The sequence below is a fragment of the Tiliqua scincoides genome, chromosome 12, assembly GCF_035046505.1.
Source record: "Tiliqua scincoides isolate rTilSci1 chromosome 12, rTilSci1.hap2, whole genome shotgun sequence".
NCBI lineage: Eukaryota > Metazoa > Chordata > Lepidosauria > Squamata > Scincidae > Tiliqua > Tiliqua scincoides.
Window position 1 is genome coordinate 17,767,012 of NC_089832.1, and position 12,944 is coordinate 17,779,955.

The window sequence follows — 12,944 nt, forward strand, 5'->3', positions numbered from 1 at the left end:
AAACACAGCCCTGAAATGTTTTTGAGCTTTCATGTTGCATCTGTCAAGGTAATGTACAACTATGTGTTCGCCACACTGCTAATTTATCTTCATCTATTACCCAGCACAGCAGAAATAACTCCTGCTCACTGAGTGGAAGCCCTTCTGTCTGTCCTAAATCTCTCTTTTCTGCCTATCCTAAATCAACTAAGTACAAAAGAGAAAACACACGCACACACACACACACCCAAGCAGTATTAATGGGCAATTAATCACAAAAAAATGCCTTACCCGTTAAATTATCCAAGTAGTACTGATACAGTTTACACTGAAGAGGGGTCATCCTAACAGCTAGAACATATTCATATTTCGGTGGCAGGAACTTAGTTAATGCTGTATAGTCTTTTCTCTGTAAATGTTATACAAACAGAATATGGTTATAAAGCAGAAAAATGGCCCAACCAGCTAAATAACTGTGGTCAGCTTCAAAACCTAACCTTAGTAGAACAAACAGTAATAGAGAAGAGACAGTGAAGAAAGTTATCATCTAGGAGCACAGAGTACATGCAGTTACCAAAATAAGAACGCAAAATAAGACTTGGCTGAGAGACACCCACGGTCACTGGTTTTCGACTAGACACCTGGTATACAACTGAGCTATGCAGCCATCTACATTAAGTGTAATTAAAAGGAGGAGAGGTGGGGAAGGAGAAAGGAGGGGAAAGCATAGGTAGAGAGAAAAAAAAGAACCTAGTGCCAAATTAACAAAAGAATTCACACACCTGCACGCATCCAGCCAACATTTCATACAAGATGTGGGCCCGCTTTTTCATCACCCTGACATCGGCCATGGTAGAGTCTGCACACTGACCATTCTGAATGGGATTGATAAATCGATTGCGGAACTCTTTAATCGACCCCAGCAAATTCTCCTTGATAAAGTTAACCATGCAGTGATCTGAGGAACCAGAAACCAAATTTAGCTCTTTCAATTTTCCACATGAGAACAATCAATTGTGAAAGAATGGGTTTAACTCTGGCAAAGCATGTACACGTTGCTACTTTTTCTAACAAGACAGAACACAGCTAACATTTTCAAAATAATAAGAATAGCAACTGTATACCGCCTCTCACTGACTCTCACAACACACTATGAGTCCTACAGACTCAAGGATGTTAATCATTCTTCCTTGAAAGCTTGACTTCCCACACTCCTCTGCATTCCTGTAGCATTGCCCTCCATCACCCTCTCTCAGTGAGGTCACAACAGCTATTCTGTCTGCTCACAACAGTTTTGTCAGCTTTCAGTCTCCGTTCCAGAATTCAACCAGGACCACTCCTGCATAGCATTCTTCAGGCAGCCTTCAGCTCAACCACCAGACCACGCCTCCTGCCCAACCATTTGGGCACCAGACCATGCCACCAGCTCAACCTTCAGCTCAACCACCAGACCACGCCTCCTGCCCACTGCACCATATTGTCTTGCCCCCTCAGCAGCCCTCTGCTTGATGCACCCCCACACTCCCAAGCATCCAGCAACAATGCAACACCATTCCCAGTTGGCTCAACCCCTTTAATTCAGCGCTTCCCAAACTTACCCCGCAAGCAATGCTCTTCCCCAGCTCTCAGAACCTGGAAGTGAATGGCAATGGTGTTTCTTGTATCAAGCAATGACATCACCATTCATTTGCAGGTTTGAAGGCCTGCAGCATCCCCACAAACACCAGTGTGAGGTTATGGGCAGGTTGGAGAGTCTCCTGCGAAGCTCTCAGTTTGGGAATCTCTTTAATTTTTTCCCCAGAAAACTGGTTCCCAGACCTTTGACATGCACACTACTCCCCATAAACGGTGCAGAAAAGCACAAGGAAAATGGTCTGGTCAGAAAAACAGTGCTGCGTCAAGTGCAGAACCAGCCGGGGGTTGGGGGAGGACACAAGGGCCCTATAGAAGCTCCCCGCACTTTGCAGGATTAAACCCTAGTGTTTTTATGATTTGTATGCAGCGATATTAAGCTTTCATTACAAGTCATAACCATTAACAGGCAGGCAAGTAACGCAGGCAGAATTCAGTTTGAAGAACATTTGGTTATCATGGCAATGTTGTTTGGACAGGCAGAGGAAAAGTACTACACAAGCTTATAACACTAAAACTATCAAAAACAGTCTTGTTATAAACTAGAAAAATTGCCAAACTAGCTACACAGCCTTGGTCAGCTTCAAAATCTAAACAGTAGTAGTGGGGAGATGTCTACACAGTGAAGAAATCATCACCTCTGTGCAGGTAAAACACTTCAGTGTATTTGAGAATTACAAGGAGTGAATGAAACCAAGGATGCAGCAATGCATAATTTCTTCCATATTAAACACAGCCAGGTACAAAAACAAGTGGGCAGGCTGGGGTTTCCCTTAAAAAGTACTTACATTCAATGAGATTATTTTGCAGTGGGGTTCCCGTAAGAACAATCCTCCTCCTAGATCTTATAGAATTCATAGCTTTAGAAACAGCTGAGGCTTCATTTTTTAATATGTGTCCTTCATCGCATATAACAATATCAGGCCCTGGTTAAAAATAAAGAAACCGGACAAACGTCAGCCAATGTGCTGCGGTGGCAAGATCGTCAGGCGAGGTCATGAGTTTCACTCAGTGACCTTGGGACAATCACAATCTCTCAGCCAAACCCATCATGCAGGGTTGTTGTGAAGGCGAAAGAAGTGGCTGGGGGGCAGGCAGACAGAACAATGTCTGCAATCCTCAGATAACTGTTGGGGTATGAACAAAATCTATAATAACGCTCAGTAACCACTAGTTATGAAGACTCAACTAGTCCAGCAACTCAAATCATGCACAGTCTTTTGATGAAGTTAGGTTTTCCTATCTGAATTTAGAAACAAACATTGTAAATACCTCCGTATTAAAATGTAGTTGGATAATCCTGAAAGGAACCCTGGCTCTCAACCTTGCTCTTGAGCCTGGCACTGTGAACATGTCCATTTAACCACACACAGAAATGGCTCTGCCTGCTGGCTTTCCAGCTTCCCTGCTGCTAGGTGCTATGTAGAGTAACATACATAGAAGGTCTAGCATGCTGGACTGGCTACGCCTGCAGGGGGATCCTCCCAGAGGCTGATGTGTGGCACAATTAATCCAGGGTACAATGCCCCTGATGAGAAATACAAGACAAAGGCACTGAGTATTAAGTGGCATGACATGTTTTCCCCAATCTTTTTTGATTCCCTTTAGCACTGTTTAATGCTGGCAAGGAAAAGACAAGTGGCGCTTTTCAAGACTTCCTCATTTACTGCATTCATGCGCTTCCACTTCATTAGATGGAAAAGAACAATCCTGTCTGGTTAACAAGCTATGCACACTTTCTGCTGGCAGACAATCCCACATACTACAGAATGTTGTGGAAAAAAGCTTCACCAGGAATCCAGCAATTTAGCTTCTCTCAGCCAGGCTTCTTGTACAGAGGGTGTGTGTGTAAAAGAGATCAGGCTACAGCACCATCTACTGGCAAAGGGAAGTCCGATTGAGCATCAATGGACCTCTCCTTCAGAACTGCTGCACCATTTAACAGTTAGCAGGCAGAGATGTTGGATGCAAATTACCAGTAAATGCCTCATGTATCCTACAAACCAGCGCAACCTTGCAGCAGGTTACCTGCTCATTAAGTTTGGATGTGTGAAAATTTTAGAATGTATGAGAAGATTACTTCATGAGCTAGGAAGAACTAAGCTCCAGCAGCCAGCATCCCTGGGAATTCAGAACCAAAAGTGCCTTTAGGCTTTGCTACCAACCAGGGTCCCACATGCTGCTCCTCTCCCTCCTGCGAGAAGGGGAAGACCAGTTTGGCCCTAGGCACAGACAGACAACAAGTAGCTGCAAGTTGCTTACTTCCGCCATCACTGCCAGAAAGAGCTCTGTTCCAGCTGTGAGCTGCCCTGGGACTGCAGAAGCACCAGGAGGGACACTGCCAGGGGATTGAGAATTGCTGGATAATTGCTCCGTCTTAACCCATCTTAAAGACAGGTAAACAAAAGAGCACCAGCCTTTAAAAACAAATCAAACAGTAAAAAAAAAGCACAGAGCATTCTGACCTACCTGGATCAACCAGAGCTTTGTTAAATATTTCCTTCAGTTTTCTGCTCTTCACATTCCTCCCTTGAGCAAGGTTGCGATACATCTCATAGCCTATGATCATGACACCCCCTTCATCCTGCCATCTTTGCAGCAGGTAGCCTCTCTCCTGAGGACGTTTCACTGTCGCTAGTTCACAGACCTTGTGAAGACAAAAGGGTGTATTTTTATCCCAAGCACACTTTTAATGCTCTCCCAGAATATGAGATCTTCACAGTGCATTTACTTCTGAATAAACTGCCCCCATACTCCAATATTAAGTAGATTTATATACTGCTTTTCAACAAAAAGACGGTTTCATAGCTAAAGATAAAATCAAACAGCTGCCTGTCCCCCAAATCTACAAAAAGATGCAAAAGAGACACTAGCAAGAGATAAGAGAAAAGATGCCATGCTGGGGTGAAGAGGGACAGTTGCTTTCCTTCTGTTACATACGAGAGGACACCATTTTAGAAGATATACCCAACAGTAAACATTGTGACTTGCCCCTGTGAATGGTGCTGTTTATCACAACTCAAACAGAACATGTAAGTATCCCAAATCTTAAACAGAAAATACCTCAAGTTTCTCGTCGTCTTCTAAACCTTCTTGCCATTTCTCAAATTCGTTCATCCAATTCAGGGCTGTATTCAGCGGACACACAACAAGAGCTGTTCTGAAATCCAGTTTGTCGCACAAGAGAATAGTATGAAGAAAACTAACTACCTTCAAGAGAAAGTCAAGCAAATCAGTATTAATAGAAAATCTGCACATTAAAAATATATATATATACACATGTATCTACAAACCTCCTTTAATGCATGCGGCAGTTAATCCACTCACTTTTGCCTCCATATTTTGATATTAAACATAAACGTTTATTAGTTTTGGGAAGCACATTAATGATTCTCTTTGTATTAACTTGCTGGATAAAATCCTTACACTTGGTGAAACTGAACCGACAAGCTAAGCGACTCTCTTGGCAGTTTTGCAGTTCTGTATGAGCAGCAGTAGGAGCCAGACTATTACACTGAATTGTGAAAGGTGACACAATTTGTACTCTGCACATTCGAGACATTCCATGCTTTTGGTTTCAAGTTTTCTTTATTCTTATACTAGTTGCTTTAGAGGAGGTAATCTCAGCTGTAGAACTTCAGGGAAGGAGCATTCCTTAGGCATTTAAAACCACCTTTGCTCAACACAACTCTCACCCCCACCCACCCACCCCCACAGCAGACCGTCACCACTTACGTTGTTTGCTTTTTTGTAAATGTCTTGGGCTATTTTTGAAGGCCGCACACTCTCCTCCCCCCACTCCACGTGTGCTTGTCTGCACTAAAATCAGGACAGAGCTACACTTTCTGCTACACTATGGTAGAATCCCTGATCTGTAGTAACTCAGATGCAGATTGGTGCCTGCAAATTCAGGTTATCCAAGCGTAGGAGGTAACTGTCCTTTGAAACACCATTTTGCACCAAACGCCACCCCCTCCCCCCAGCAACTACTTTACAATTCTACCCAAAAAAGGTAGATCCCACAAGCTTGAAGCCTGCCTGTCCTTAGTGTAGAAGACAGTGTCTTTGGCCTAGACCACTGAGATCAGAGTTCAACTGTAAATCAGCCATTAAACTCACAGGTGGTCTTCAGCCAGTCCCTCTCTCTCAGTCCAACATACCTCACAGGACTGTTGTGATCGAGATCCTACAAACCCCACTATGCAATGCACAAGGCTTGAACAATTTGGAGGGAGGGTAATGATATACAAGTCTCTCTCCTCTCCTTCCTCCAGATACTGCACTGCTCAGCCATTATGTACCGAATGGACATGGTGCTATTCCCTTTAAACAAGAACACGAAGAGCTACCATGAAGAGGTTAAAATGCAACTGGCAAATCTGATCTGACAGCTCAAGGAAGGCTTTCATAGTACAGAGTCCTGCAGTTTTTGAGTGGGAGAACTAGGAAGAACCAAGTTCAGTCCTCAGCAACAAACTCTTGGAACATACCTGCAAGGTCTTTCCCAGGCCCATACAGTGGGCCAGGATGCATCCAGAACCTGAAGATTTCTTCGTTTTTTTCACAGATTCACAACAGCAATCCCACATAAACTGAACACCTAGAAAGAATATTTTAAAGAATATGCATAAGAAAAGGTTACATACTTTGCATTAGTGCTTAATTTAGTGGTAAACACCCATTTTCGTGCTCTGATCATGACAACATAAACGCAAAGATTAGTAAGCCTAGTTTTTTGTCCTATCTTCTTACCATCTACTTGATGCGGCTTCAGTTTTGTAACTATGTTTCTGTGAACCTGCACAAGAGGTTCTTTGGTTTCTTCATCTTCATCTAAGACCAGCTTAGTTGTAATGGGACACTTCACGGGTGCATCTTCTATTTCTATCACCTGGAAAATGAATTTATTGTTATTAAACCATCTTGCTGTAAGAGGAAAACTAAGCTGCACAGAGCATCACAAATACAAATACAATTTTGCAACAGGCAAAATTCAAAGATATCTCTTTTTTGTATTAAAAGTGAATTGACTTTGTATCAAGGTGTGATGCAACTACTCTGTATTCACTGACAACTGATGTTATTGCTTAAAAACCCCTGCAAAACCCATTATCTTTGTACAACTGTGCAAATCTTCTGAAACAGCAGAGTACATTTTGTTGAAATCATGATCTTTTGTAAAAAGAAAAGAAAAAGTACTTCTCTTAGCTTCTCTCTCTCACGCTCCCTTTCTGCAATGCGCCTTCTTCTCTCTTCCTCTTCTTTCAACGCATTCTGCGTTTCTGTTCTCAGCTTATCATCCTTAATAATTTTTCTTATTTTTTTCCGCCCTTTCCCAGGAGATTTTGAATCATCGTTCTCATCATTCTCGGAATTGCTCTGTTAAAATCCAAAGAAAAATACTGGAGAAAAGGCTAAAACCTTTTTGTATTCAAAATCATAGTAAAAATATAGTAATAGCAACAAAAAATTAGCCAAACAGTGAAATTTGCTATCACATTTATATGCTTCCAGAACCACTTTTCAGAGCGTGATACCATAGTCTTCGGAGACTGAAGGATGCCAATGGAATTCATATGCTACTTATACGGCACCAAATACAGAACTAATGCAGCAGATAACAGTACATGATAGATAGAAATGCATGGGACTTCACAGTTGGCCAATCTGCTGGCGTTGTGTGTATGTATAGTGCTGGCATGACTTCTCAATTTAAGAAATGAAGCCCAGCATTTGAAGAGATGCTCAGACTGCAACAGAACATTTCTTTGAACAGGAAGCCAATCCCATTCTAGTCCTCCAGGCACATCGGAAATTGCTTTTGAAATTCACCAGGTTTCAAGAGTTGTTCCCCAGGGATTGTGGCATGTTTAAATGATAGAAATCCCATAGTTATCCTGTTTGGATGTATAAAATTTCATGTGAAGAAGGATTTGATTAATGGTTCTCCTGCAGTGGTTCCCAACCTTTTTCCATGTGTATATGCCTTGGCAGCCTATTTCCATAAATTGTACCCCTCATATTAGCTAAATGTTTGCAAATAATATTAAAATAAGCCCTCCATATGAAAACCCATACTTCATGTATTCATCACAGTATTTTCTCTTTTTATCTCTTTGAACAAAAGGCTATGCCTTTGTGCTGTTTTGCACCACAAGTGTCCTGGGAAATTCTTGGTGATTGATCACTTTTCATATTATGTTTCAGCTTTTTTACTGTGCTAGTTTTCAATCGATTCATACATGATCACCAAAAATTAGCTATTGGTGAGGCTTTCACAGCCACCTAGTTACCGCCCTTCCTGCCTTGCTGGCCCTGAAAGGCATTCTGGAGCACTACTTACCTTTTTCTGCACAAGCCTACATCCAAACCTGGCACAGTACCTTGTTGTTTTCACTGGATGAATCCTCCTGGACCTTAATGCGCCGGCGTTTCTTTTTCTGCTTGTAACTCCGCTGATTTTCTTCTAACTCTGCTTTCTTGGCAGATCTGAAAAATTTTGACAAGGTGTTACTTACTGTAGTGGTTAGAGTACTGAACCTAAGCCAGGAAGACTGAGGTTCTAATCCCCGCTCATCCATAAAAGTTACTTGGCAACTTTGGGGCAGTCACTATCTCAGCATAGCCTTACATATCGGTTTTGAGAGGGTAAAAGGAGAGGGAGAACATTACCCCAGGCTTCGTGGAGGAGCGACATAATATAAACCTGGACAATAAATAAGCAGATAATCAACCTGATTGAAAAACAGATCCTGCTTGGGAAGTTTCATTTAACCCCAGAAGTTTTACTCCTTCTCCTATTTCTCCAGATGGTTCTCAAACTTTTAGCACAGGGACCCACTTTTTAGATAGAGAATCTGTCAGGACCCACCAGAAGTGATGACATGATTGGAAGTGACATCATCAAGCAGGAAAATTTTTTAACAATCCTTGGCTACAATCCTATCACACTTACCCAGGAGTAAGTCTCATTTACTATCATTGTTAAAACTATACTATACAAGGCTACTATACATAGTAACCTGTTCAAAGTACAGATCTGTAACATTTCCCAAATACAGTCACATACTATAGTAGCACCATAGAATATATTACAAATAGAATATTGAAATATCTGCAGATTTTGGGGGCCTGTGAAACCAATTCTCCACAGATGCCAAGGGCCCACTGTACAGACTCTGTACATATCCTTCCAAACTGCTTCTAGCACCTTTTCCTTTCCATTTCAGTTTACCTTATACTTCTCCATAGAAACATAATAAACTAAGGCTGAAATCCTAGGCACACTTTTCTGGGAATAAGCTCTCCTGAACACAGTGAGACTTATTCCTGAGTAGACAGGCATAGGATTTCACTGCAAGACAAAAACTGAGACCCACTTCCATTAAATACACACACACACACACACACACACACACACACACACACACACACACACACAGAGAGAGAGAGAGAGTATATGCAGATACCTTGTTCGTGGACGTTGCTCATCTTCAGATTCACTGACTTCTTCGCTGACTCCGGACTCATTTGCTTCTGAATTGTTCGATTCTTCACTGCTCACTTTAAAATTAAAAAGAAGTTGCTAGCAAAGTTGCTCCATCATCAGCAAAAATGTGCAAGTTACCATCCTAAAGTGTTTATTGAATATTTTCCTATAAATCTTGTTTGGAATAGCACCAAGAAACAAAAGAAGGGGAAACAGTGCCACCTGCTGGCCATGCATGTGGCATGTCTAAGAAGAAACAACAACACTGCCATTAATATTCTAAGCCCAAGCTGGAGAATTCTGAGCACCTACTTCATTCTGAAGATGTATAAGCCTCGTCAACAGCAACAGACAGCACAGCAAGCACATAAATCATCATCATGCACTAAAGAGCTTAGGGTGACAGATCTGATTCTTCCACTCCCTTCCTCCTTTGGGGTCAGGTCAGGCCAACAGATAGCGATTGATCTGAGGTCACTCAGTGAGCTTCAGGAACGAGTGAGAATTCAAATCTGGACCTCTTCAGCCCTAAGCTGACACCAACAAATAAAGCTGCTGCTCAAAGTCTGACACTTTCCAACACTAGTTAGTAGAGGCAGTGAAAATGCATAGCACAGATAATCAATACTGGCCTCTGAAAAACAAAAATTACATTTAAAAACAAAAATAACTTTTTATTTATAAAAACCATCTAACTGCTGACAAAACGCATGATTATTTTCAAGTCCAGAAGATCAAAAAGACTTTAAAAACTTGGAAGCAGCTGGAAGCTTGAGTCAGTGTGGATTCCATCACTGAACTGCAGTAAGCTCTCCCAAACAAGATTCAGTGTAAGACAATGGCTAATGAGTTGGGCTAGAGCAGCAAAGACTTGGGATCAACACCTGCTCACTGCTGACGCTCACTGGGTGATCTTGACCCAGGCAGTATTTCTTGTCAGATGTCACAGGGTTGTTGTGAACAGAAAAACCATGTACCTCCTCTAGGCTTCTTGTGAGGAACATCGCTAGAAAAACTGTAACTAAAATAAGTACACTAAAATAAGGATCACTTGGGGCTTGCATATGCGCAGTGGGATTTCTGACATTTCTCTTCTGCCCAGAGAACTCCCATTCCATGTCCCAAATGGCTTTTAAAACTCCAGTCAATGTTTAAAGTCAGTTTGCCATCCAGATGGGTCAAGAACCTAAGTCCAAATCTTCCCCCATGGAAGTCTTAGCTAGCTGCCAGGTTCCTTGGATCCTGGCCAATAAACAGAAAAGAAAATGACAGTGAAAGTAATATAATAATTCTTAGCAGGAAGGTAAATTTTGGAGGTCCCATAAACCGACAATCTAAATTAAAGATTAGAATAAGCATTTGAAAAAAGTAAGGGGGGAAAAAATCAGACAAATACAAACATTTTGACTCCTATCCAACATACAATGATGACAGTCCTTTGTTGAATTATCTGGACTCAAGTAGGTAGATACAGAAGCAGAAAGGTTAGGCCATGACCAACTTCAGCAGCGTCCAACAAGCCTTTCTTCATTCTTGTTCCACATATCAGGACAGATACCACAGTGGCCAGGATCCAAAGAATCATAAAAGGCACGTTCGTGTCCAAGTGTGCCTCTGTGTACATGGCACATCCCTTCTGGAAACTGGAGAAATTTCAAAATCTGTTTGTGACAGGGCAAGGGGACTACTGTCAAAAGAAGAAAAGTCAAGACACCCCCTTCAAAAGGAATTCTGAAGGAGTTCTTTGGATCCCAGCCTATGTCTCTGCACCCTTATAGACTGTCAGCTATCCTGGAGTGGAGGCAGCAGCATAGCTAGAGGGGGTACAAAGCACTAGCTTTGCACGGAGACTCACTATGCAAGCATCCCTTTCCCCTTGGAGCTATTCCAGGTAGATAGAACAGAGACACTGACCCCTGAGCTGCTGGGTCACACATATCAACCTAAAAAGAAGGATTTTACCACATACAACCGTCAATGTGAGGCAATATGGCACATACACATGCATGCTCTAATTTATGTACCTTTCCTTCGATTTCTGCGCTTAACCTCTTTCGTCTCCTCCTGTTTCCCTTCATCAGACTCTCCATCGCTCATTGTCAACTTGTGCCTCAACAATCGATGTCTATATCGAGGTTTCTTAGCTTCTTCGACATCTGAATCAGAGTCAGAGTCACCTTCTCCATTCTCTTCTGCTATGGAGGAAAAAAAGACAGCAAGAAGATCATGGGTAAGTTATTGTTCCAGCTGAAATTAGTGTCCCACAGGGAGGAATTTGGAAGAGTAGGGAAAAGCACTGGGATTTTGCACTTTGCCCCTCTCCCCTTCCACATGCAACATAAAAGGACTCTCTGTGGTTTGAACAAATCAGTTTACCTTTGTGTTCAAACCTTTAAGTCAGGGTACCAGAAATGCATGTAGTTAATGCTGTTTGCAGCAAGAATTTGCTGTTCATTTGACTACCCCACATACATACTATGAAACGACAACAGATTCAACAAGGATTGTGCTTTATCAGATGCTCACCATGGTTGCCTCTTTTGGTTTGCTTTCCCCGTTTCTTCTTCCCCTCATCTGACTCTTCATCAGAAGAAGCATCCTCCTCTGAGGAAAGATCGGCTTTGATTTCTTCTAAAAGCATTTTCTTGGCAATTCTTTGAAGCAAAACAAAAAAGAGGATGTATTCCATTGGTTCAGCAATTAAAAAATGACAAAGGTAAATACACAAACATACTAAAACAGATAATACAAGAAGTAAGAAATAAACTGGGTCACAATCAAGAAAGTGGAAATATTGTGCATCGCGGGGTTGTGGGAGAACACTCATTTTGACCCTTGGTGGTTTGCCCTTCCTACAGCATCTCTGTAGCTGATGCAGTTCCACTGGACGGATGTGCTTTCATTTATCTCCCTTCAAGGTCACTTTTTATGCGTTATCCTAACTATGCAGAATATTTAGCCAAACAGTGGAACCCCTTATAAGACCTGCAGCATCCGTAATCATGAAAAGGGACACATCTTTATAGATTCTTAAAAAAGACAACCTGGGTCAAACCCCAAGTGCTGCTGCACCAGCCAGTGGAACAGGTTTGTCTCAATGTCATATCACAAACTGCTACACAAAGGCCCATGAGTTTCAAGTGTGGTTGGGGGTTTCTTGTTGGCATACTGAAAACAAGCGCCGTGGATGTCTGGATCCCAAACACCAAAATATTATGGACACGCAGGCATTTTAAAAAATGTAAGGCAAAAAGATAAGTGGTTTTAAAGAAGCAGAGCCTATCAAACAGTGGCATGCTTTAAGCAGCATAAACCAAGTCTGTAATTGTACCATCACTTCGTACAGCTGAGAGTCACAAAAGCTACAAGCAATAAAACGTAAATGCAAAAAGGAGTCTGTGACACCACCTGAGTTCTAGGCAAGGTCTCCCAGGAAAAATAAAGATAAACCTATTACTAATGAAACATCTTAAAAACAAACAAGTTTATTAATCAGTTTATAATTAAGTGAGCCAGAATCACTGGGAAGGGTACATACATTTCTTTCTATGTCTTATTCTAGCACTTTGCCCAATGTGATAATGCCCGTGGTACAAGATGAGAGAGCAACCCAACCCAACAGGATGATAGCTGGGCGCTCAGTACTATGAACATTAGACTGCTGTCCTCTGAACCCTCCTACCTTAAGAAGTTGCCCGATTGCTGCCATTTTGTCTTGTTTAAATCATGGCACCCGCAAGCTCTTAGGGCTCTGGTCTGTGGAATCCCCTTTTCAAAAGAAGGGCACTGCGTTAACTAGGGCAAGTTAAGCATGCTGAAATGACCAGAAGCAGTACGAGAGGTG

At 41.9% G+C, this 12,944-nt stretch overlaps 1 protein-coding gene across 2 annotated transcripts in view; it reads right to left on the reverse strand.

Annotated features, from left to right (window-relative positions):
- The window catches only part of ATRX (ATRX chromatin remodeler), a 69,225-nt gene that overhangs the window by 21,734 nt on the left and 34,547 nt on the right, over positions 1-12,944 (reverse strand). The window contains exons 11-22 of one of the 2 annotated variants that reach the window (XM_066639877.1): positions 11,627-11,754; positions 11,125-11,292; positions 9,081-9,174; positions 7,995-8,100; positions 6,811-6,990; positions 6,364-6,502; positions 6,102-6,211; positions 4,675-4,821; positions 4,081-4,258; positions 2,400-2,537; positions 762-937; positions 271-388 (exon numbers count right to left, since the gene is read on the reverse strand). In XM_066639877.1, coding sequence (XP_066495974.1) covers positions 271-388; positions 762-937; positions 2,400-2,537; positions 4,081-4,258; positions 4,675-4,821; positions 6,102-6,211; positions 6,364-6,502; positions 6,811-6,990; positions 7,995-8,100; positions 9,081-9,174; positions 11,125-11,292; positions 11,627-11,754 — 1,682 coding nt within the window. Of the gene's footprint in view, positions 1-270; positions 389-761; positions 938-2,399; positions 2,538-4,080; positions 4,259-4,674; positions 4,822-6,101; positions 6,212-6,363; positions 6,503-6,810; positions 6,991-7,994; positions 8,101-9,080; positions 9,175-11,124; positions 11,296-11,626; positions 11,755-12,944 lie in introns of both variants that reach the window. The other variant, XM_066639875.1, reaches the window with a different exon arrangement.